The sequence below is a fragment of the Lagopus muta genome, chromosome 18 (assembly GCF_023343835.1).
Source record: "Lagopus muta isolate bLagMut1 chromosome 18, bLagMut1 primary, whole genome shotgun sequence".
Lineage (NCBI taxonomy): Eukaryota > Metazoa > Chordata > Aves > Galliformes > Phasianidae > Lagopus > Lagopus muta.
Window position 1 is genome coordinate 4,844,876 of NC_064450.1, and position 25,554 is coordinate 4,870,429.

The 25,554-nt window shown below is 45.0% G+C and overlaps 2 protein-coding genes across 7 annotated transcripts in view; one reads left to right on the forward strand and one right to left on the reverse strand.

Moving 5' to 3' along the window:
• The window catches only part of CSNK1D (casein kinase 1 delta), a 20,532-nt gene extending 12,124 nt beyond the window's left edge, over positions 1–8,408 (forward strand). For 2 of the 6 annotated variants that reach the window (XM_048965496.1, XM_048965494.1), the window contains exons 8-9: positions 181–320; positions 7,838–8,408. In XM_048965496.1, the coding sequence (XP_048821453.1) occupies positions 181–320; positions 7,838–7,888 (191 nt within the window). In that variant the 3' untranslated portion in view covers positions 7,889–8,408. Of the gene's footprint in view, positions 1–180 lie in introns of all 6 variants that reach the window. The other 4 variants (XR_007380532.1, XM_048965495.1, XR_007380531.1 and 1 more) reach the window with 4 other exon arrangements.
• SLC16A3 (solute carrier family 16 member 3) lies at positions 3,007–24,806 on the reverse strand. Its single transcript, XM_048965492.1, has 5 exons — positions 24,700–24,806; positions 19,554–19,797; positions 19,008–19,151; positions 17,304–18,071; positions 3,007–16,471 (listed from the first exon to the last, which is right to left on the reverse strand). Exons 2-5 carry the CDS (start codon positions 19,774–19,776, stop codon positions 16,185–16,187), a joined length of 1,422 nt encoding a protein of 473 aa, XP_048821449.1. The 5' UTR covers positions 19,777–19,797; positions 24,700–24,806; the 3' UTR covers positions 3,007–16,184.
• Positions 24,807–25,554: the final 748 nt, after the last annotated feature.

Genomic DNA, 25,554 nt, shown 5'->3' on the forward strand with positions numbered 1-25,554 from the left:
GAAATTACACACACTCGTTGCCAATTGCTACTTAGAGTTATCTGTGAATGTAAGATGAAAGCCTTGATTTCTCTGGTTTGATCTGGTAGAATTTACATGTGCAAACAGCATAATTTTTCCATCAGCTGCATTCTTACTGCATTCCTCATTCTGAAAATTGGAATGCACTTTTCCTTGCAGCCAACACATCTCCTCGACCAGTGTCTGGTATGGAACGAGAAAGAAAAGTGAGTATGAGGTTGCACCGTGGTGCCCCTGTCAATGTGTCATCGTCTGACTTAACGGGCCGACAGGACACCTCTCGCATGTCCACTTCACAGGTAACAAATAATTCTTGTGTCATGGAAAAGATGGGTGTGATTTGATGCAGTTAATTTGCCAGGTGAACATACCAAGTAATTCTTGTGATCTCGTACTGATTTTTCAGACCATGTTGAGTTGAATAAATACTTGAAATTTGGTCTGAATGTTTGTGATGTTGGTGTAGACTGCTGTAATTTCTTATTGTTTTTATAGTCCTGTGCAAAAAGCATAAAATCCTCAAAGTACAAAAGGAGTCATTGATGTATGCATTGTGCAAAAACCTAGAAGAAAATTTACCCTAAATTACAGGTCCTGCAGTTGGTGAGAGTTGTGTTTCCAATTGAATAGAGCAGAGATTATTGGTGCAGAGTAGACAATGAATGATAGGTTAAGAAACAGAAAAGAGTAGAAATCAAGAAATGCTGTAGTGCAGTTACTTCAGTTCTGAGCAGATAAGAAGCCACATCCATGAGTGATAGAGAGGTCGCAGTAGGCTCAGTTGAAGCAGATGGCAGGAGCATGAGTGATGCAGTGATTCATAGCTGTAGTCTGCACTGAAATTATCCTCATTGATTTTGAGATGTTAGTTTTAAGACTGGCAAATATTTTAAATATGTTTTAGGTGTCTCATTCTGTTCCTGGTTTTTTTTTTAAGGTATTTACATAGACTAAGTAGTGAGTAGCCTGGCTTTGTATCACTTATCTTCAGCCTCACCTGCACAGCACTGGTGCACTGCAACAGAGCTGAATGTTAGGAGGACTGGTGCAGTTCCCTACAGATTTTCAATTAATTCCTCAGCACTGTGCTGGAGATCTAACTACATGATCTTTGCTGTGAACTGATGCTATTCCTTGTTGTCAGAGCTGTTAATACAAATAAATTCAGTTCCTTTTCACTTTTTTAATTGGCAGATTTCACAATTTAATTGGCAGAATTAAGTATTTTGGATAATACATGTTCTTATACATAAATCCTCAGCACTCTAGAGAGCTTTCTTTTAGATAAAGATGAGGTGGGTGTGAAGACTGAAGGGGCAAGGTGTTGGTTTTTGTGCATGGATTTGACATTGTGGCCTGCAGCATAAATGGAAAAAGTTCAGACAGCAGAAGGATTATGGAATCTAGTAAAATATAAATGTGTAGCTGGCTTCATTCTCTTTCTGAGGATAAAATAAAAGCCTGTGAGATGGAATGAGGTTGCAAAAAGAATGCAAAGATGATGAATACTCATATTGAAGAAGTTTTTCTTTTTTAATCGATTTCAAAGTGCTTTTAGGAAAGAAGGAAACTTCCTTCCCTCAGCTGTATAATGGGGATAGAAACAGGCCAAAAACCAAATGAGAAATTGGAAACTGTAAAACTATTTCAGTGCTTTTAGGCATATCCACATCAAAGGGCTCCAAGTACAGATGGTGCCATGTATCCCTTAGCAGTGGGCCTGCCTTGAACTTCAAGATGTCAGTAATTTGGATTGGAGTAATGCTACTTTGGATTTCTATAAGTTTCAGATCCTTGGGTGGTAATGCAGATGATGTTAAGACAACAGAATCACAGAAGGGCTGGAAGGGACCTCTGGAGATCATCTCATCTGGATGACTTGGTTGTTTTAATTATATGTGCAGTAATGTGATTCCTCATTCAAGCAGGTAGAGGCGGAATTGGATTGGAAAACCAATTGTGCTGTAACAAAAGTGGAGTGAGGTTTTTTGGGGTAATTTTCAACTGAATGAAGAGTTGAACAGTGTAGTTGCACTAACTTGCACAAGGAGTAAACAATGCAGGAGCAGAAATGGCTGGATGAAAATAGTTCACAGGTAAGGCTTTGTGTTATCTCTGGTGGCAGGTCTTGCCAGTATAAGTTACTCACTGAAGTACAATTCCTGCCACCAAAAGTAGTATTTCAAGGCAGAGGTGTTTTTAAAAGAAGTACCAAACTAGGAGGGCAGAACAGTGCATACTTAGGTGCTGGTTATCTATGCTATAGAGCATGGCAAAATACAGATCTGGAGGTTTGGAAGCACCATTGCAGTTCTGAGTTCCTCAGTACAGGAGAGGAGCACTGTGGAGGAGCAAGGTCAGAGCAGGGCCAAAAAGATGAGTAAGGTGTCATCTGAAATAGGAGCAGAGGCTGAGAGCACTGGATTCAATTAGTCTACAGAAGGAAAGGCTCAGGGTAGATAAACATCAGATATGCATCAAAACCTCATAAGTCCACGTGGAGAGGGCACAGCCTGAATCTCCTTGGTGTTCTCTAGTGAACAGGTGAGAGGCAGTGGGGACAGAGTAAAATGAAATGTCACTTACACATAAAAAAAAGACCTTCACTATGGCAGTGATCAAGCACTGGAACAGGTTCACCTAAGAGATTGTGGAGTGTCTTCAGGAATATTCAAAGCCCCATTGCTCCATGTCCTGAGCTGGCTGCTCCAGCTGACTGTGCTTTGGGCTGTGTAATTGGATGGGATGATCCCTAGAGGTCCCTTCTGACCTTGGCTGTTCTGTGAGCTCATGATCCTGGATATTTGCTCAACTGTAAGGATAGTTTCCTGTTGAAGTATGAATGTCCCTGGCCGTCTAAGCAAATTTCAGGTACTTTGTTGCCAGTCAGGCAAGGGTGTAATACGTAAGTGTAATTATGTTACTTGGCTGTGGTAGGCAATTAAACTTGATTGAATGTATCTTAGAGGGGTTTTTTCCTGTAGTAGCTCAGCACACACATTGCATTTTTTGTGTGTTACAAGGTTTGAAACACACAGATGGGCTTGCAGATGAGTTTTGATTGTCTAATTTGTAAAATAAGCATACTCTTGAGATTGTGTAGGAATATGGATGGCGTTTTTTTTGAGTGATCTTAAATTGCCAGCTATATAATTTGTGGTGAGATTGCATATCTCTGTACCCACCCTTGAGCACTCTGCTTCAAGCATGGAATCACTCCAAGTATGGAATTTGACTTCCTTACAATAGCAGCCAGTCTGGTTCTTCTCTGGGTTTGTTATATTAATCATTCATCACCTGTCATTTTCCCTTAGTTCTTACCAAGGCAGTGAGCAGCTGCTGACCATTAGTGGTGGCTGAATAACAGTGTGCAACCAGAATATAACCTGAACAACTTCCCATGGGCCTGTCAGATTGAGAAGGCAAGAGAGGTTGACTTCAATTTTACTTTGCAGCTATAGCAAGTATCCAGCTTGCAAGGCAAAGCTACTAAGGACAATTTTGAGCAGGTGAAAAGAATATTTGGTTAAAAAAAAAAAAAAGTATTCAATGTCTTCTCATGAAAACAGTAAAGAACAGCAACTGCTTATCCATGTCTGCTTTCAGATATGTTAGTTTCCTTTGGGAACCTTGAGAAAATAAGCTACCAGTGTTCCTTTCTCAGGAAGTTCTTAGACCACACTCCAGGTAGAAAGCAACTTTTAAACTTTGTTGTCAGGGTTTACAGATGCCTTGGGTTAAAATCTAAATGTTCTGTTACTTATAAGGGGATTGATTCCTTTTGTTACCTTACTTGGGTGCTTTGGAGGCAGCACTGCGTCTATAATCTCCGCTCCCAGAGAAAGGGCTGCTGCTGTTGAGCTCTGGGTGATGGAAACACGCAGGTGTCACTGAGTGAGGTGGTGGTGGTAAAGATGACTTCATGTTTTTATCTATCCTGCTCTTTTTGTTTGTTTGTTTTCTCAAATAGTTTTAAATCAGTTTGGGCTGAAACTGAAAACAAAGGTTAAGAATGTAGATGGTGCAAACCAAACTTCCATTGCAAAAAAAATAGATCTGATAGAGAAATTTGACACTCATGGAAAGCCAGTGGCTGGTAAGAATAGCAAAATGCACCACAGCCATATTTCCACCTCCCAGGCACTGTACCTCAGTCATCCCCATTAAAGCTATTAGTGCTTTGTAGCAGTGAGAGGAGTTTATTCGAATACCAACTAGCACGTCTCCAAAAAGGGGTTGTGAAACTTAGTGTTACCTGTGAAATAAGTTCTGCAGCACTATTTGTACTTTTACTGGTGGTAGAGAGTGAATGCAGTAGTTAAGAAACTGCAGGTTTTCAAGGTGGTTTGATGATGATAAATGGTGGTGAGAGCTGGGCAGTCACATAAAGCCTAATGAAATAAAAGGTGTAAGGCAGGACTCCAAAATCTGGTCATAATTAGGAAGTGGAGCCTATTGTCTCATACATGGAAACTGCATCTGTGATAGGTAGTGATGGAGGAGGCTGCAGTGCTGTGTTGTGAAGGTCTGTGATGTCATAATGGAAGGGTGTAATTTCATCCTTGAATATGTATATGATGCAGTACTAGGAATAGGAATAGGAAATAGGAAAAGGAATAGGGAAGGTTTTTCATCTCATGGATGAGATGGGTGCTGGAATGTTGTCCAGCTCATTTTTCAGTATCTTGAACTGCTGAGAAACTAGAAGTAACAGAAGAGCTGTGAAAATTGTGCTTGGGAGAACATGGTGTATGGTGAGGTTTCATCTTGGTCTTTTTAGTTTGTCTGAAAGATGAGAGATCACCTTGATTTAGTTGAAGCAGAATTTTGGCAACAACAGTTATTGTTCTAACTGAAGTTTATGCAGAAAATATACATGAAGCTCCTGTTGTCCGGAGTTAAAATAGATTTGGGGAGGAGTGCTGCAGAGATCTAATCAAAGACAGCCACTGAGACAGCCTCTGAAAGGCTGATCATCAGAGGATCATCTGTTCCCTTTGTATTTGTGAGAAAGAACTGGATTCCTTTCCAGGTGGCATGTTCAGAGCCAAAGCAAACCTAAATTGCTCATCTCAGTGCAGTGTTGTGATAGGAGCGGCAGAGGGTCACACCAGCTGCTTGAAGGTTCTTATACTATTAAACGGTGTGAATGAGTCTCTAAGTCTCTATGAATGAGTCACTAAGTCTCCTATGTGTAGGCAGTTGTGAAACATAAAAGAAAAACTTAGTGAAGAAGGCATGAGGATTCCTATGAGCACTGCTTTGAATCAGTTCTGTCAGTCCAGACTGCACAGACTGCGTCACAAAAGTGTGAGTATGCAGTGATCATCTCAGGAGTGTAGGTGCAGGTGAGTAACCTTCATTTCCATTCACAAGAGGTTTGGGCCTGTGAAAGCCTGCTTCAGTTGGACTGCTCACGGTGCACAGTAAGTTCCTCAATATTACTTTGGGTTTTTTTTCTCCTGAGTTTGGCACGTTCAGCACCTGACAGTCAAGGCTGTTATAATTCCTGTTGGTAACAGAGATATCTCTCCTTATCTGGAAGAAGAGATTGGAGTGCTGCACAAAGAAATATTTGAACAGGTCTCTTTGAAAACAGAGGTTTTTAGAAAACCAGAGCCAACACTGGCATCAAGAAACTGAAGTGCTGTGCCACTTCACTGGGCAGAGGCAGCATACTCGCAGTGCCTTTGCAATTTCCATCTCCTTATGAGCAAATCTTTCTCCATACACGTATCTTAGTAGGCATCGTACTCTGTTTTCTTCTGATCATACCTGCTTTCTCTGAAGACTAATGATTTGTTCCTTGTACCTATCTCTTAATATGGTAGAAATGTCTGATAGCAATCTGAAATCAGAGCTCTTCAAAAGATACGTTTGCAACTGCCAATTTAGGTTGGATATTTGTAGACATCTTTATAATGGGGGCATTGGAACCGTTACAAATTGCTGTCTTTTCCCCTACCTCAGAATAGCATTCCTTTCGAACACCATGGCAAGTAGCTGCTCGTCTCCTTTCGTTGGAAGGCAGCACAGGGTGAGTCCTTCTCCTTAGACACCAAAGCTTTGGCTGGGGTGGGGAAAAGCATTTGGAAACATCAGTCTTTGCTTCTTCTCGCATCTCATAGCTGAGCTGTGCCTTCCAGTCAGATGCTTGATGCAGCCATGTTTTTCTCTAAAGGTAAAAATAAATGTCCTTCCAAAAGTTGAATGACTGCTGCTGTTCCATTTGGGTTTTTGAGCGGAATTGACAAAAATAGTGGCTTGAAGAGTCCATAAAATCACTCAAGCATCAGCACTAAAGTAACCAGCTCTAAAAAGGAGATGGTTTAGAATCATGGGTCTTTCCAGGAACGTTTTGCAGCAGTGTGCCATCTACTCAAAAACAGATCAGCTTCAGAACTGTAAAAGCAAAACGCTTGTGTGAAGAGTCAGTTAACTATATTACTCAAAGATTGTCTTGTCATTAATGGAATGTTCTGCTACAGAAGTCTCAATGTTTTACGTTCTTCTCCATTCCTTAAGAGCTGTTGTTTTTAAAAATGTTCAGATACTAATGAGAATCATTTGAAACTTGAGCATCTCAGGGGCAGGCAGACTTGGATTTGGGTACTTAGAACTCTGTTCAGCACAGTAGAAGTTTCTGCCTCGCTGTGTGCAACTTCCAGCTTTGTGATCCATTCTGCTTTTGGCAATAACAGATTTCATCGCAGCAATAACAAGTTTCAGTTAGAATCTGAACTTTGATAGCAGAAAGCTTTCCTAAGTATTTCAAGACCTTCTTCTTTGCTTTGCTTCTTGTTTAAAAAAAAAAAAGCCGTGAGATTTTTCTGTTCCTTAGTAAATTCTGTTGTCTAACTCCATCTGCTGCCTCACTTCCTTTCTAAGGCCAAAGCTTGCACTAATCTCTATCTCTAGTTGCCGAAGAATCCTGCTGTTCTCTTCTGTTTTTTCCTCCTGCTTTGTGTGCTTGGCTGACTGTGCACAGGCTGCTTCTTAAGCTGTTTGAACGTGAAAAGATCCGACTGTAAATTGCAGCTTAACACTCTGAGTTCCAGTTATCAGAGCTTGTTTGAAAAATAAGAATTTGTTCCCAAATAAAAAAAGCAAACATTCAGCTTTGTGTTGAAAAGACCTGTGTGGAAGGAGTCCAGATTCTGTTCTGCTTAGGGCTGTGTCTGCATTGTTTGGCCTTCACCGTGTGTGTTACGATCTGCAGCTGCTTACAACTTAAAATAATGCTGATTAATGGTTCAGCTATTTAGATATGTCTTGCTGCTTAAATTGCAGTGATGTGTGGTTGCTTTTTCACTTTCACAGCACAAATGTTATTGAAATAATATTGCACTGTTACTGAAACAGGTCAAGTTGAAGTAATCCGTGCAGTGAGTTAACACAGTGCTCAACAACAAATGAAAAGCTACTGAGAATATATATATATATATGCTTTTTTTTTTTTTTTTTTTAACCTTTTGGGATTTTTTTCCAAGGTTTATTATTCATTTAGTCTATTTCTGCACACTGGTAGAGATTTCATCTGGTTGGGTCTTTCTTCTGTGCATGCTTGTGTTCTGTTTACTTATCTTCAAAACATCTCCTGGCTGGAAAGGTAACTTTTCCATGTTGATTTCTAATAAAGGAGGAAAATACAGGGGACTTCGTGTAGCTGAAGGTGGGTGCAAAACACCATGTAGTCACTGATTATTAATTCACATTCTCACTTTTCACACCAAATGATTTGAAAATACGTCGAGAGCCACTCTTGCATTAACTGGAAGGATTTGTGCTGATGTTGTCTTGTTTTTGGCTTTGGTAGATTCCTGCTCGGGTAACTACCGGTGTTCTCCAGTCCACTGTGCACCGATGAACATTTATTTTGCCATGGAGGGCAGATAATGCATGGCTGATCTCCTATGTTATCAATGGCTTTACTAGCAAAAATACCCTGAACTAGAGTGGAAACAATACGACTGGAGTTCTCCATGTGACTTAAAAGGCACTTGGAGGAACATGGACAGACTCCAGCAGCTGCCATTACAGGACACTTGCCAGAAACCCAGTGACCTTAAGAGAACCCTGTGGAAACAGGGCTGGAGAAGAAAGATGGTTTACAGAGTTGACCGTCTGTTACTGGATGGCCATTTCAGTTTTCCCTCCACAGGCGGCAGACTTTACCCCCTTTTTATTATTCCACTGTAACTATAAATCTTTTACTTGGTTTAAGGAAGTTTTTGTATCATTTTGCTAAAATTATTGGCTTAATTCTCTGTAAAGAACTCTTGCTTTTCTCTGATTTAAAAATGTAGAATACAAGCAATCCTAAACTAAAGACAATGACTTGAAATTTGTTTAAAAAAAAAAAATCAGTTTGGCAGGGAGCATGTAAATGAATCAAAGTCATCTGATTGTATTTAAACGTTCACTTCTTTGTATGTCTCATTCTGACTGAGGTTTTCTCACGATTTTTAAAACTGTTGAGAGTTTTACTTTACTGTTCAATGTCTTCATTCACACTTAGCATTTACCTCCCGTGTAACACAAAGGAATTCTTGATGTTCTTTTGCATAAAAGAGAATGGAAGACTCCAGGAGAGCCTCAGTGTAGGAGAAGTGGTGAAAATCAGTTTCTTTTGTTAAGGACGCGAAGAACAAAGTGAAAGACACTGGAGTTTAAACGGGTGGTTTCAAATCCTGCTTTTGTTGGTACCATTTTGTTTCCTGCACTGGGGTGGGTTAGGTTGGAGGGTGTTGCAGGTGGGCAATGCATGTTGCCACTTGGGTGAATGAATGTCGCATTTAGCATCAGACAGAACCCAGCCACACTTTTGATTCACGCCTTCTGTTTCATGCCAAGGCTCGAAAAGGAATTAAAGCATTCTTGCTGTGAAATCCTGAGGATTTTTAGAACTCAGGTGTGTACCACATTTAATTCCAAACTGTATTCAACCTGAGTATTTCTAGAATCATTAGCTAGGAATGGATGGCTCGCTTTGGTTGTCCAAAAAACTGTTGCAGGTGTTGTTAGCAAAAATGTCCTTATTAAATATGGGAAATGCTTTATATTATTGCCACTGTAAACAGTCTCATAATGCAGAAATAAGTATTTTGTCCAAGTAGTGCTTGAAACAGTACCAGAAGTCCTCTTCATACCATTATTACAGGAGTCATGAGAGGTTCCATGCTGGGAATGAAAGTGCACATGTGAGGGTCGTTTAAGGTTACTTACTGCAAGAAATTCTTCCCTGCTGAAAACCCAAACTGTTAAAGGCTTACTGGCCTTCCAAGTTTTAGGAAGAATGATTTTAATTTAAAATTGTGCAAATTCACTGTTTCCTCCCCCCAAAAAGATCCATTGATTAAACACAATTCATTTTCCTTTGGCTGTTTTCAGGTGATTTCAGGACATTGAGTATTTGCTTGTGCTGGGTCTGAGGGGCAGTGTGTTTTGGCTAGTGTAGTGGGAAAGCTACAGAGCTGGATCCATATAAGTTTGCATAAGAGAATTATTTCCTCAGTCACTATAACCTTTGGTATTTTAGGCATGTGCACCAACATTTGAACAGTTTTACACTTCACCGTGCTTTCCTTGTAAATATCTGTGGTTAATAACGTACTGCTAGAGGGATTGCAAAGGCAGCAGCCTCTTTATTCTCTCTGTATCTGGAACATTAGATTGCTGTGCTATACTTAAAGGTGATTGCAGACTTCTAGAATTGTTCTCAGTTGTGGGCAGTTTTTCTCCTTCGTAACAGTTAAACTCCATCATGCAGGACATCGTTAGGCTGTCTGTATAAACCTGTGTATTGGAAACCAGTATCAGAGCACTTCATTTGTACTACCACTGTATTTGTGTACTTTAACAATTGTGTAAATACATTCATAGTGACTTCTATTCTTCTTTGGTGTAACTTACTTAAAATGACTCTTTACTGTTTACTTGATGTAACATTTTTTAATCATTTTTTTAATGATTTCTGTACATAGAATGCTGTCCATTGCAAAGGTTTGATGAAATGGTGATAGCTAGAATGTCAGCTGAAGGACTGAGGGGCAGAATGAAGAATGTAAGGTAGGCAGGGGGAAAAAAGACATCCATTGCTTTGCTGGCAGAGGGCACCTCTTCTGTCTCTGTATGTTTCTGTTTGAGTATTGCTGCTTTTCTAGAAGTCATCTTCACAAGAGCTTTATCTAACAAGTGATGCATTGTAGTGAGAGGAGGTACAGGAAAGAACTGCTGTTGAGACTGGATTGGTTCCAGGAGGTAGGAGCAAAGCAACTATGCCCACAATGCCTTGTGTGGTACCAGCTTTTGCTATGTAGTCCTCACAAGGAGATCTGAGGGCAAATAGCTTGAGGAGTACTCTGTTTCTGATGAATAGGCCTTGAAAAGCTGGAAGTATTATTAGTTTAATCTCACTTAAAACTATGTACTTTAATGTGGAAAACATCACCTGTGCTCCAGTTGTACATAACCGTGATGGCTACCAAGTTCCTGACCTCTCTGTGGTACACATACCTTGAAAATAACTGAAAATAAATGTTACCCTGTAGCAGAGGTACTGAAGTAAAGGCCTGCAGGTAGTCTGTGTGTTCCACGTTAGCATCACCAACGAACTTGAAAGCTCCCTTGGAGGAAGCTGTGCAGCACGTGGCAGCACCTCATCCTTCTGCAGCGGAGCAGGGCTGCCCAGCACAGCTCCTGTGTCTGCCTTTCTGTGTTACAAATCCGAGTGGCAGCTGCTCTGTAAAAACTGCTTGGGGCAACGCTCACAGAAATGGAGTTTCCCAACCTTTAAAGTGGGGTTTTGGATGTGTGAGTCGATCATCGGCTGCAGTGTAACCTGTTCTTTTCAGTCATATTTTTTCTTTGTAAAAGAACAAAATAAAAGTATTTATTTTATGGGGTTTTGTAATTCTACTTGGCAAAAGCAGCTCCTTTTAACATTGCTCGTTTCACGTGTACAAACAATGCTGCTGTTTGTTTAATAGTGCTGAACCATATGGTCAGAAATGTAGGTTTAATTCAGTTGTGAGGAAGCTTAATCCACCATGGATTTAATCTTACAACAGTGCAGCTCCTGCAGTTAACTGAATGAGACACGTTAGCATGTTTTTGCCCTTACAGATTGCAGCACTTCATTATTAAAAACAGCATTGGTTTTTCAGGGCCTGCGTTTCACTGTGAATCTGTATTGTGTGAAGCACTTTGCCATGCAGTGTGTTTGTAACAGGAGAGCACTCAGCAGCCCCATCCTCACTGAGAATCTGTTTCACAGCAGAATCCTGTGAGCTGAATCCTGTGAGTATGTGCACAAGGACACTGCTCAGATGTTCGTGGGGTTTTTCTCCTGAACAGAAATAGAATGATTTGTGTTCTTTGAATGAAACTGTCGCGTGCTGCAGGCAGATGGACAACAGGAAAACTGGATCATCTATTTATACACAGTCCATGAAACAGCACAATACATAAAAGGCAAAACTTCTTTAGCATGGTATCATCTCTTAATGTTACACGGGGGAAGTTTGCACTGTCAGACGTGGGTAAGAACCAGCCATTAAAAAAAAAAACAGATATAATGAACAAATAGGAACATGGCAAAGGAGGGAATTATCTGCTGTATCCTAATGCTTTAAGCCCCAGTCTGCTGCTGTCTGTGTCTTTGTCTCCTGTGGCCGTTCAAGATGCTGGAGGGGGGAGGGGTGGAGCAGAGTAGGAAATCATTTGATACCTTACCAGCTGGGAAGAAAATGTGTTTCTCTGTTCCCACTGCTAAAAAGTAGCATTTTAAGATTGATGCTGTGAACCTGTAGATCTTACTGCACTTCTTTCTGCATGGCTAAAAAGACTTTTTCAATTAAAAAGTGTAAAGATTAAAATCTAGATGCAGTTCTTTATTGGCTTTGGCTTTCTACTGAGAGCGTTTTAAGTTCTGAAACAGCAACAGTCAAAGAGTCAGAAGGGGAAGAGCTATCCTCATTTTTGTAGTATTCAGAGGGTCAATGAGGAATTTGCCAGCTGGAATATTGCTGAGAAAGCAAAGCAGGTGTTGAAACTGGTCCAAGAACAAGCAGCACGTAATTAGAGGTAAGTAGTCCTTTACTCTGTGTGCCTCTTCACTTTCCTTGCTGTCTCAGATGAACACAGCACTGCCAACCTTCCAGGTTGTGTCACTGGAGAGAGACTTAAGAGCTGTAAGTTCTGCATCTTTCTACTCACGTGAAGACAAGCTCTGGGCCTTGAGCACTGACAAGGCCATTAAGATATACATCCCAAAGCCATTGCTTCTCATTTGCGATGCCCCTGCTATTTCCAGAGTTGTTCACTCTTCAAATGTTAGCAGGTCGCCTTCCTTCAGCACTTTGGTTTCCTCACTGCAGGTCCAGCAGCAGGGTCAGAGAGCAGTGCAGTTCAGGCCATGCACGTTTTCCTTCACAGTGGATGTCCATCTTGTTTCAGGCTCAGGAGAGTAAGAGAGGCAAAGGTAAAACTGGTTTTCTCTCCCATGGATGTGCTATAAGCATGTGATAGCTAATTCTGTGGCTTTGGTCTACCTGGTAACGTTCATTCTTGCAGCAGAACGTGGTTTGATCTGGTGAGTGGGATAGCAAAGCTTTTGGTTAGACCTTAAGTCTCACCTCTCCAACTAAACTAGCATTAAAAAGTGACCATACTTTTATTCCAGTACCTATTTAGATATCTACCTTAGACGTGTATATAGCTATATACAGTAAACTAGATCTAGGATTTTCAAAGTGTACATACACAGAAACTTTTGAAGCTGTACTTGGAGAGATTCCTCCAAGGTTTCTCAGCAGAAATGCTTAGAATTATGTGAAAATAGTTTTGAACTTTCCAAATCCCCATGCTTCTGGATAGCAAAACGGAGCTCTTCCTACACTGAAGGAACTGTGGTTTTGATACACTTGGGTGCAGCCTTGGGAATGCACTTTGGGAAGGTCTCAGCCAGGTGCCCAGAAAACACCACAAGTGCATTCTTAATGTTTTCTTTGAAGCTTTCAAGATCCAAGTGTGGTAAAGAGCATCACAGGGATCACGACACTGCTGATGCTGACACTGCTGCTGTATGGCCCTGTGAGCACATCCAACAGAGCCCAGTCACCAAATCTGGGTGGTAACATTTTTCTTTCTAATCTCATTTTCTCACATCCACAGCTTTTGATAACCAAATAAATATTTATTCACTATTTTTGCAACAGTTTACTAGAAAAGCATCAAACAAATCCAGGTATAAACGTACACGTAACATTAAAGTGCATTAACAGGAAACAAATCATCTTGTTGCACAAAACCAAAGTGTACTCCTGTCATCCCAAAGAGACCTGCAGTAGACAGACAGAGGGATGTGCACAAATCAGTACTTACTGTTGTCACATGTAATGCTTGCGTGCTCCTGCAGATCCCTTGGGGCTTTCTACCAAATTTAAGCTTTTCTTGGGAGAGAACAAAGGTGTGTACGTGAGTGCATTGGGAACCATTATTGTGAAATGTGGTTGGGTTACAGGATGATTTTACATCACCTAACACCTGTTTTGTTGGGTTTAAATGTTAACAATCTGTTCAGTCCTTTATATCATCTCAATTCATAGAACGCTCAAAGGCCCAAACAACTTTAGAATTATGCTAGCCTGTGTGCTAAGAGATTCTTCATCAGTTCTGGAGAAATATCTGCAAAGCAATCTGTCAGTTGCTTTCTATATGCAGGTACAGACATGGATATATTGCACCCGGGTTTCTGACTGCAGTTACATGTGCTCCAGCAGTGTGTGATGGAAAGCAAATGACAGCACGGCCTTTGACACACATGTGTAGCTAGCTGTCTTCCACCCAAGTCGCAGGCTGAACAAAGGAGGGTTCATCCACATCTTGTTGTGCAGCTCTACTGCCCCTGCACCCCACTGTTACCTCTTCAGCCATTCTTGGACTGGCCGCCTGTTTCTTCCAAGTACAAGAGCACAAAGGGGTGTTAGGAATTCAGGGATTTCCACCTCAACAGTGCTGAGATTAAAGCAATGCTGCACCAAAAAGTCCTGAAAGAGTTTGAAGGCAATTCCTTATGAGTTTGCAATAAGCAGAGTGAGATTCATAAAAAGCAGGCTGCTCTTGCTAAAGGGTTCAGATACAATCCTTCCATTCTAGTATGCAGTAGATGTTAGTTGGGTTTTTGGGGCTTTTCTTTTTGTACATCTTGGATTAGGAGGAGCTGAATGTGAAGGCCTATTTTGCTATGGCTGTAGAAGCAGTTGGGCAGAAGCCCCAGCACAGCTTAACACAGACGTGGTTGTCCAGGCAGAGCAGCTGGCACAGGTGGAGGATTCCTTCAAAGGAAGTCAAGGCAGTGGAGAGAAAAGGAAAGAGGACTGCACTGTATCCAATATAAAAAATAAACACTTTATTGAGTGCAGCATCCATTTCTGCTTAAAACTGCTACCAAAAGAATCAAATGGTGTTCCTAAGATTTAAATTTGTCCTAGCAATGCAAAACCATCGTGAAGGAATTAGCAGAGTGGAAGCTGGTTTCCAGAATAATCCCATGGGTTGTGGTTTTGGCCTTTCCTTGGTTGCACTGTATCTCCTAAAATGATCACGTGGGGCAACTAATTCTTTTGTATACTGCCTTAGATTCCCTACTGAGAAGAAAATAGAATCCATTGCAATTAAGCCTATTTTGAAGATCGTTACTGCACTCATAAATCCCACAGGGCTTTTTATACATGCATCTGAAAACTGGGCTGAAATAGCATCATTTATAGCAAATATTACATATTTTCAATGTGTTTGTGGGGAAAAAAATGTAGTATAGACAGTATACTCTATTTTTTTATGCATGTAATAGAGAATGCCTTCCTTTTAGCTTCTTCTCCTACTTGAAGTCCTCACAGTGAATCTTTTCCCTTTCTGCATTTCTCCAGTGCTGCCCGTCTTGTCAGGTCCATTTGTGTTACTTCCCCTTCCTCATCTGATGCCAAGCACAATGTAAGGATACACAGAGCCTTGGTGTAGCAAACAGGCAGCAGAGCAGAGCAGCAGAGCAGGCCCAGCTCTTGATGAGCTCTCATTCAGAGCCGTCAAAAATGAGATCAGCAGTTCCACCATCTTAAGCAACCACAATGGCCCTCTGAACTTCTATAGATTAATAAAGCAGAGGGAAGTGGGGTAAATTAAACATTAAAGGAAGAATGTGTTGCTGATGTTGCATATTAAAGATGTAACAGTAACATGTTTCAAAGCAGTCCCAACCTTGCCCCTAAGTTACCCAACGGCCACGTGCCTGATAGATGTCATCTGGACAATTAAAATTTATGTACAGAACAAAAACACTTTCAGAAGGTTCTACTAAGCCTCCTGTCCATCTTCTGGATGATACCTTAATAATTTTCAGTGTTGCAGAGAAGCTGAACTGCGAGCAGTGTATACAAACGGAGATGAACTTTGTTTATTGTCTGTCGGATCGAATCTATTCATTTTATTTTCCTTTTAGCCTTCCCTAGGATCAGGGCTTGTGTGATCAGCTGAGGACAGTGCCTGCAATGTGCCTTTCTGTGGACAGTGTTTCCAGATGACAATTACAAAGACTACAGGTTTAGACAAAACTCATAGAAATACATTTGCATAAACCAAAGTAACAGGTATTATCAAAATTAGACTAGGGCTGAGCCAATTCATCTGAAAGTCTAAAAAAAGTAAGAAATTCAAAGACCTAATGGAGACCTTTAAGTTCCTGAGATTTTTCTCCATCTCAACCTCTTTCCCCTTCCCAAAAAGCACAGGAAGGGAAATTACATTTAGCCACACAACACAGCAATTTCACCCGTATTATCTGAAAGCGTACACATAATTCCTTCCTCAATCTCTGCCAAGTGAGCAGTTTCTGGTGATGCATGGCAAAACTCTACTTGTGTTCAGAAAAGCTTTTTTGTTTACATTAAAAGTATAACCACAACGTTTCACCTTTCAATGATAAAGCTAATTTTCTGATGAAAGGTTGTCTAGTAAAATCAGCTTCCAGAGAGACCCGATGAGCTGACCGGCCTCCAGTTAATAAAGCAGACGGCCCAGCCCTAAGCTAGTTCTATTTCTAAAATAAATAGTGTTGAAATTCTGTTTGACCCTCTTCCGAACGCCGTGTGGGTTTTGTGCTGTGCTCACACACAGGTTTCTGGGTTGGTTACGACCTCGCCGTTCTTTTCGGGCTCATCCTTTAGGAACTGCTCCACCTCAATAGAGTCCACCTTGGCATCCTCGGCAGTTTTGTCTTCAGATTTGTTTAATTCCTCTCTTTCTGCTGCTGCTTCTTTTGTGTGTGGTTCTTCTGGTTTTTTCTTAATGCAGAAGAAATTTCCCAAGGCCAGCACCAGCGCTGAAGTGGTAACTTCAATTCCAGCGATAATAAAGACAAACATGTACCGCCGTGTCAGATCCAGGAGTTTTCCTGAAAAAGACAACATGCAGGTAAATAAGGTTACAACAAAGTATTTCTGTTATCTCACTTCAGCTTAGCATTGACTGGAAGTACTTCACATCCTGGAACATGTCCTGCCCTGCACACACTGACAGGAGCTCATCTGAAATAAAAGCAATGCAGCTTTCAGATGCAAGAGATCTGCTGTTCTACTTCAGATCAAACTGTGAACCAGCAGAATTGTTTGTTGGGGTTTTCTTTTGGTGCAGCCTGTTAAATTGATGCACTTTGTTAATGAACTTGCCGTTACAAATTCAGGAATCTGAATATTTTGCAGTGTTGCCATACTTCAGGGTTACAAGGCACGTGCAGCACAGTCTGCTTTCCCTGGAACAGTCCTGATGCTTTAGAGCCCTTTTCATCAGGTTGATTGGGTTTTTTTCCTCCTCTCCCAAATTTTTCTTTCATCCTTCAAACCTACCATGAGTACAGAGAATCTGCCCTACTACCTTCCAGATAAAACTGAGAGGATTCATTCTGAATTCCAACTCCAAAGAGGTTTGAATTTGATCCCATTTACTGTGTGTGAAACTCATACAATGCATTGAACAGGAGATGCACTTCAGGCTTTCGTTGCAAAAAGAGCAGCACCTCCAAATGGCAGCTCAACCAGTCCTTGCAAACAGACACAAGAAGGACAAAAATCTCCTTCCCTGTTTTGGGCTATTTCTGATTCAAGCTGCACAAAATCATGTAAGCATGTGCAACACAAGGACAGCATGCACACTGTGAGTGACTCGTGTTGTCTTTGTCTGCCTGCAATGTCAGTGGTGTTGAATTCTCAACTAAATGGGATACTGACCTGCTGACGGCGGACCGATCAGAACCGCCACCGCTTCTGCCAGGAGCACCAAGCCAATAGCACTGGAAAACTTCTGAGTGCCAACAATAGCCATGAGAACTTCGAACTGAAGAGCACCTACCATTCCGTAAGAAATGCCAAAGAAAATGCAGAAGACCACCAGGCCACCGTAATCAACAGACATGGAGCCCATGAGATCTGTAAAGCCGTTAAAAATCATAGCAAAACTGAAGAGGTAGACACAACGTGGTCTAACCCACTTGAGACCAGCTACTATTCCGCAAATGGGACGAGCAAAGATATCAATAAATCCCAGAATCGTCAGAAGAAAAGCTGCTTTGGTGTCCTGATACCCTAAATCCTTGGCATAACTCACAACAAAAACTGGGGGAACAAAGAGGCCGAGCACCATGATAGATGCTGCTAGCGTGTAGATCACAAAACCACCATCTTTAAACACGCTGAAATCCAGGAGTTTTTTCTTTGCTTTCTTCTCAGCAGGTTCTTTGGTAGCTTCAGATTTTTTGGGCGGCTCCAGAGGTCTCATTAGCGCTCCGCATACACAGCAGTTGAGCAGCATCCCACCCAGTATAAGGAATCCTCCTCTCCAACCATACTCGTGTTGAAGTATCTGCCCCAGAGGTGAAAGGGCACAAAGGAACACTGGGCTCCCAGCAGCTGACAGCCCGTTGGCCAAAGGTCGGCGTTTGTCAAAGTAGCGGTTTAACATGATGAGCGAAGGCTGAAAGTTGAGAGCCAGACCCAAACCTGTAACAGAAGGGACAAGAAGTTAATACAGCCCTCCAATAGTGCTGGTAAAAAAAGAAAAAATCAGTGGCATTTCTTCTGATTGATGACTTCAGATTGGTTTTACTGCAGATGGGCAAAAGAGTTCCACGGTAACAGGTGTCAGAGAACCCCACTTCAGTATTATTCTTATAGAATCATAGAATCACCAAGGTTGGAAAAGACCTAAAAGCTCATCCAGTCCAACCGTTCACCTATTCCCAATAGCTCCTACTAAACCATGTCCCTCAACACAACATCCAGCCTTTCCTTGAACACCCCCAGGGTCGGTGACTCCACCACCTCCCTGGGCATCCATTGCAGTGCCTGACCACCCTTTCTGAAAAGTAATACTTCCTAATGTCCAGATATTAGTCAAATAATCCAATAATATCCAAATATTAGTCAAAAGTATCACCCATGGTCATGGATAAACCTGTCCAAAGAAGACACTGAACTCCAAGTGTGTAAAATACGAGCTACACTCCATGAGATGTAGAGTATCTCCAATACTTGCAATCACTGTAATTTCTAGATGTCATACTCCTCTCTAGGAGAGTTATCTGTCTGAATACAAAGTGCTCAGTTTAACATTTTCATATTTTTTCTTCTATTGTGTTTATTTCCATGGAAATAAATAGGAGGCATTACTTTTGGAGAAACCTAATGCCCTGAGGGAGCAGAGAAAGCTGTTATTCTTCACCAATAACAGCAGTAGCTGTTAAACATACCAGAAAAAGGTGCCATTCGTAATAAATAAATAGGTGAATAAATACATAAAATCATTCTAATTTTATCTGCTGTCTTACTAAAAGCCTGTTTGGATCATCCTGATCCCTTAGATATGTTGGTAGCACAACACATCAGCCTACTGCCAGGAAACAGGCCGAGCCCATTGCAGCCACATGTGCAGCTTACCAGTGATCACCCCTGCGGTGAGGTAGATCTGAACGATGCTGGTGCAGAAGGAGGCTATCACCATCCCCATGGAGGCAAAGAGGCCGCCTACCAACATGACCGGGCGACAGCCAAAGCGATTGACGCACACGCTGCACAGCGGACCTGGCAAGGAGAGCAAGTTACAGTTGCAAAGCTAAACCAGTTTTTACCAATGGTTTCATGTCAGTTCACGCTTCTTTCCAGTTCACATTTCTTCCCATACCCTGCCTGTATCAGGCCAATCCCAGAGGGTGATCTTTCCTCTGCAGTCAGATATTCTGTTCCTTTGTACTGCTGTGCAGTTTTTCATCATCTTTAGCATCTATTGAGTTACAGAGGTTGGATTTTATATGCAAATTGGAGGTACTTAACTAATTCTTGGATTTACATGCATTAACGATAATTTTTGAATGCCTTACTTGTACACGAGCAATAATAAGCAACCATGATTCACACTGTAAATGTCAGTATGAGTTACAGACACCACTGCATGATGCAGTATCACCTCAGAACCAAGCAGCCTACCTGTTCCATACAGCATGGCCAACAGAATGGAGGAAATCCATGCAGTGTCACTGTATCCAATGCCAAATTCCCGGATAAGTTCTTTGAAGAAGACACTGACTGCCTTTGGAAAGGCATAGGAGAATCCTGTGATGATAAAACAGCCAAAAAGGACAGCCCAGCCCCAGCCTCCATCAGGAGCTTTGACGCCAGATGGACCATCATCAACTACCACTGCTCCCATGATGCAGCTCACGAGGGTTCCCTAAGAAATAAGAAAAAGATTAGTTGATACATATTGGGACAATTATCTATCCCAAACAGGCAGATTGTGCACTACAGTTGAAGTTACAGACTATTGTAGAAAGAAACAACTAGCTTTTAAGCCTGGGATTTTTGTTACAAGGCATTGGTAGAAGAAACTCTTGAGACTACTCGGGACACAAAGTCCTGGCCCAAACCAACAGGAAAGCTTAGATGTATAAAATTTGATAATTTAAGTGCAGTTGATTAGGATGTTCGTTACTGCTTTGGGAACTGCAGGTCACAATGAAGGAACAATGCCATTTTACAGCTCTATTTCAGAAGCAGACTGTCCCCGCCTGGTTGGCACAGAGTTCTTGTCGAGAAAAGTGAGCACTGAATGTATGATTGTTAGTAAATATGATTGTTACCCGACTCCAGGTGTCTGGCACCGCAGATGGCCGATGTGCTGACTGCCATAACAATGTGAAAAGATGCCTGTCTTTTTAGTTCCTGCACTATCACAAGTTTGGGGCTGGTAAATCAAAGTCTGAAGCTGCACCTCCAACACAGGGACCTGTCCCATTTCAGAATGGTTCATTTTTCCTCATGACATCTGTATGATATAAGGCATAAAACACTCTTGATAGATATTAATTTCTTTAAAGCAGTAAGAAGGCAGCAAGGAGAAGGCATACAGAATGTCACACCTTCATGAGGCCAGCAGCACTGTAAGCACTCGAGCAGCAGTGAACACAGCAACCTTCAGCCCCAGGAAGGAATGGCTCCTGCCATCCATTGCTCCTGTTCTGCAGGTCGACACAGGATGTAGACGGTCCCCTTCACCGACTGAGCAACAGCAATGTGCTGCACCAAGGGCAGACTGTGCCTGACCCATCTGGTGGCCTTCTGTGGTGGGGTGATGGCATTGGCGGACAAAGGATGGGCCAGTGCTGTTGTCTGCCTGGACTTGTGCCTTTGACGTGGTCCTGCATCCTTATCTCTAAACTGAAACGATGTGGATTTGATGGCTGGAGTGTTTGGTGATAAGGAATCAGTTGGATGGACACAGCCAGAGGTTGGGGTCAGCGGCTCTGTGGGTGGAGGGCAGTGATGAGCAGAGACCCCCAGGGCTCTGTCATGGGATCAGACAGCTCAACATCTTTATCACTCAACATCTTTATCATTGACAGTGGGACTGCTGATGGCGCTGAGCTGAGCGGAAGGGATGACGGCATCCAGAGCGACCTGGCTCAAAAATTGGGCCTATGGGAGCCGAGCGAGGTTTAAGACAACACAGCACAAAGCGCTGCGCCTGGGTTGGGGCGATCGCGGATACAAGACGGACCGAAAGAACAGAGCGAGAGCAGCGCTGTGAAGGAGGGGCTCTGATGGGTGAGATGCAGGACGCGAGGCACAGCGTGCGCTGCGGGCTCAAGGGCCAGCGGTCCTCGGGCTGCACCAGCAGAGGGGCGGCGAGGCACGAAGGGACCGTCGAGTTTTACTGAGCGCGGTGGCACCGCGCAGAGCCGCGCCGTCCATCCGTGGAGGTGCCCGAGGCGCCCACGGCACGGGGCGGAGCTCGATGATTTCTCAGGTCTCCTTCAACCGGAGCCGTTCCGTGATTCCGCACTCGCAAAAAGGGAAGGGCGGCAGAAGCCCGCTACGCCGGGCGGCCCCGCGTGACCGCACCGCGCTGACGTGCGGCGCTGCCAGTCAGCCCGGCAGGGCGCGAGCCGGCGGCCGCCGCACTGAGACGTGAGGGACGTGACCGGGCGGCGCGCGGCGGGGCGGGGCGGGGCTGACGGGACTCGGCGGAGCGCCGCTCTCTGGGCGGGACGGCGATGCCCGCTGCGTTCCGCCCGCCCCGCGCTCCGACACCCCGCGCCCCGGCCGGCACCTCGCGCATCGCTCATCGCTTTTAACAAACGCCCGAACAACCCTCACGAAATGAACGGCCCCGCTGCAAACGCGGCTGAAATTCGCCCCGTTCATCTCTGAGGAGGATCTGAGAGCTGCGTGCAGCGCTGCACGGTCTGTTCCGGATTCCTCCATCACAGATGGGCGCATCCTTTGGTAACGGACGTGTTTACACGGCAGAGAATGGAGTTAAATCCGCGTGTTTTCGTGCTGCTGGTATTATCCTCATGTTGCCATGGAAACCGATACGGGCTCAGTTAGGAGGAATCGCGGGATGGTTGGAGTTGGAAGGGACCCTAAAGGCCATCTGGTGCCACCCCTGCCCTGAGTAGGGACACCCACAGCTCCATCAGTGCTCACAGCCCATCCCTGCCCTTGGCTGTCTGCAGGGATGGGGCACCACCGCCTCTCTGGGCAACCCGTGCCACTGCCTCACTGCCTGTAGTGTAAAAACTTCCCTATATCCAAGCTAAACCTCCACGCCTTCAGTTTGAAACCATTTCCCCCCATTCCATCCCAACAGACCCATTACAGAGTCTGTCCCCTTCATACAGCACCTTTAGGGACTGGGAGTATTGGAGGTAGCGCTGCTGTTGGGATGGTTGGTGCCATGGTTTGTTGTACACAGAAGGACAGCATCTGTATTATAAATAACTGAAGGTGGAAACGGGAAAAACCTCGTGGTGCTCAGCCACTGTCCTACTGCCACGCAGCAGTACTGCAGGGGCAGCGGTGTGGGTGGGAGAGATGTGGGGTATGGAGGCTGACCTACATGCCTCGAGAATGCATTTAACACCCAGATATGTGCATCACCCCGAGCCTTCAGCCAGAGATAAATAACGGCCATCAGAGAGAAAGCAAAAAGTTCCACACTGAGATTCCGTATCGGACTGGAAATAGGCAGAATCCCACAGCTAAAAGGCAGACAGCCGAGCTGACACCCATCCTTGCCACAAAGACAATAACGATCCTCAATTTAGAGGGGGGATGGATACACAAAAAAGCAGAGTGCTCCATCCTGTGCACCAATAGGGGTCACAAACCTCTGCCTTTGCCTGCGGGCATTAAAACCAAAGGAGGAACAGCATCCGACCAAAAGAGAAACAGCAGCACTGACAGCAGAGGTGGTGGGAGCCAGGCTGAGTGCTGCACGCAGAGGAGCTGCTGTGCAGAAAGGGAAAGGCCTTCTCCTTCACCTTGTTCTGAGGGTGGAGGAAAGAAAAAGCACCCAAATGAGAGACAGGCAGTGACAGAACTCAGCAAGGTAACACTGTCACAGACAGCAGCTTCAAGGGCTTTTTGTTGAGTAAAGCGCCCAGTTCAGGCTGCCACAAAGGGGTTCAGGCTGCCACAGAGGGAAGCGGGTGCCTCATTTTGCAATATTTACCCCCAGGGGAGCGGTGCTTTGTTAAATCACAGAGCTCAGCAGTTCCCAAACGTAAAGCAGAAGCTGTGAGAGCAGCACCTGCAGCGGGAGGGGGCATGTAACCGGAGGGGGATGACAGACACAGAAGTACATGGGTTTCTGAGCACCATGTGTGGTTCCACACGCTGTGTGAAGCCATTCCAGCCACACCTGCCAACCTGAGGCACTGCACAGGAATGCAACAGCTTGGCACAGCGGAGCAGTGCCGTTGTGTGGCACAGGAACAAGCAAACACCGCGCAGACACCTCAGCACCGGTTTGATTTGACACGAGATTGAAATAAGGAAACAATTGGCACAGCGCCTTTGTGAAAGCAGCACCGTGGGCACAGGGCTGAAATGAATGGCTGTGACGCAAGGGTTCCACTTTGGTCCAACGTTGTAACTTCTATTTTTGAAAGTGCACTGAAAGCAGTGGGATAACTCACATAGAACTGGAGTCACGCTCAGCACTGCTGCTCGGAAAGGGCACCCGGGGGGATGCTGACAGCCACACTTCTGCACTTACAGCAATAGGTGTGGCGCAAGGAAAAAAACAACCACGGCTTTCAGAGGAGCATGTTCACTTCTCAGAAAAGAGCACCGATTGCTGGTAGGGCGGTGGGTGAGAGCAGAGCGTGTCTGCCCCTGTGCTAACGGAGAAGACCGGGCTGCCACCGACTGGGTTTGTAATTAAGGAAAGCTTTCACCTCGAGATTAAAAGAGCTGCTTCCTTCTCGGTAAGGACAGAGCCGCAGGAACAGCTCATCGTCCAACCCGAGGGCGTTGCTTTCGCACCAGCCAAGCTTGGGGCGCTCGCTGGTGATGTGCTCATCGAGGAGAAATAAAGGCACCAAAGCGTCACCTGACTAGCACAGATAATTTGAAGAGCCCGGTTCTAACGCGTTAATTGTAAAGGCAAACAGCTTCCCCCGCAGAGCAGCTGGAGCGGGGAACGCAAGGGACGCGATGCTATGGATAAACCCACAGCGGGAACTGAGTGTGTCACCCCGGGCTGTGAGTAATAGCCGTGGGAACACGGAGCGGGCATGGATTGATCAACCCTCAGTGCAGCGATGGATGGACGGCTGGATGTGGGGAGACGGAGGGTGGGAGATGGAACGGGCCCGAAGGAAGGGCACGCGGCAGCAAACTGTTGGACAGAACAAAGAGAGAATGGAAAGCCCTGCGGGGCCCAGCGGGGAGGAGGGGTCGGGGAACGGGGGAGGTAAACACGGCCACGGTTTTGTGGGGAACGGGAATCCGCAGCAGCCTTTGGGAACGGGTTTTCCATTAACATGGCCGGTACATAAGCGGACGAGGCGCAAGAAACGCGCGCCTGTGGCAGCGCCCGACCGGCAGCCCGCAGCATCGCAGCCCGCGGGCATCTCCCGAAGCGCGGCCGGGGCGTTTGGAGCCCCTCGCCCGGAGGAGCCGGGACGGACCGCGCCGCTCCCACCGCCCCGCGGCCCCGACCCGACGGACGCGGCCGTACGGAGCTCCGCTCGCGCCCCCCGCCCGCCCCGCTCGGACCCACCGCGCTCCTCCGCGCCGAGCGCTTCTCGGCATCGCGCGGGCCGGCTCCGCCTCGTTACGGTACCTGAGTCACGGCCCGCGCTTCGGCTCGGAGATCCCCGCCGCCCGCTCTCCCCGCGCGCTCTCCGGTCCGACCCGGCGCTGTCCGTCTGCCAAGCGCCTCGGCGCGGCGGGTCGCGTCCGCTCGCCCCTCCCTCCAACGTCCCCGCGGTGGCGCCCGGGTCCTAGCGCCGCCACGTGGCCCTTCCCGCCGCCGCGGCTTCGCCCGCCCGGAGGCACGCGGTCGCGTTCGGTGCCGTCCCGCTGGAACGCCGAGGATCGCCCGCAAACGGCGCCGCCCGCAGCCGCCGAGCGGGTTGGGAGCTCCGCTGGGAATTGCCGGCGTGCGGCCGCGCTGCGGAGCGCTGCCGTAGGGCAGGTCGGGCAGGTAGGCGCCCAGACGGGTCTCGAATGTCTGCAGAGAAGGAGAGCCCCGCAATTTGTGCCCACTGCCCCCTGTTCCATCGCTGCACACCCCCAAAAAGAGTTTGCTCCATCGGGTTGACTCCTGTGTTTTAGATATTTATATACGACGATCTGATCTCTCTCGGCCTCCTCCTCCTCAACAGAACAGCCCCAGGGATCTCAGCCTTTCTTATGGGAGATACTCCAGGCCCGGTCTCTTCAATGTGTCTGTGAACATCCCTTTCCTTATCTAGCTTCTTCTCTCATGTGAATGCCTGTAAGAGCTACTGGTGGTTCAGAAGCAATTCAAAATGTAGGTGTACCTATAGGACACAGGTGACATATTGGCAGCTATTTCCCAGCTTCCCTTTTCTCACTTCCCAGCTCTCCATTCCTAGGCACCTCTGTCCACCCTGAATACTTACACACCACAGATCTCTAAGGTTTCAATTAAAAGATCTTCTACGGGGCCGTG

Excerpts from the sequence above, each read along its gene's own strand:
- SLC16A3 (XM_048965492.1), bottom strand. The coding sequence starts at position 19,776 with ATGGGAGCAGTGGTAGTTGATGATGGTCCATCTGGCGTCAAAGCTCCT. Across the intron at positions 19,152-19,553 it reads GGCCATGCTGTATGGAACAG|GTCCGCTGTGCAGCGTGTGC; the intron begins GTAGGCTGCTTG and ends TCTCCTTGCCAG. Across the intron at positions 16,472-17,303 it reads GATCGGTCCGCCGTCAGCAG|GAAAACTCCTGGATCTGACA; the intron begins GTCAGTATCCCA and ends TGTCTTTTTCAG.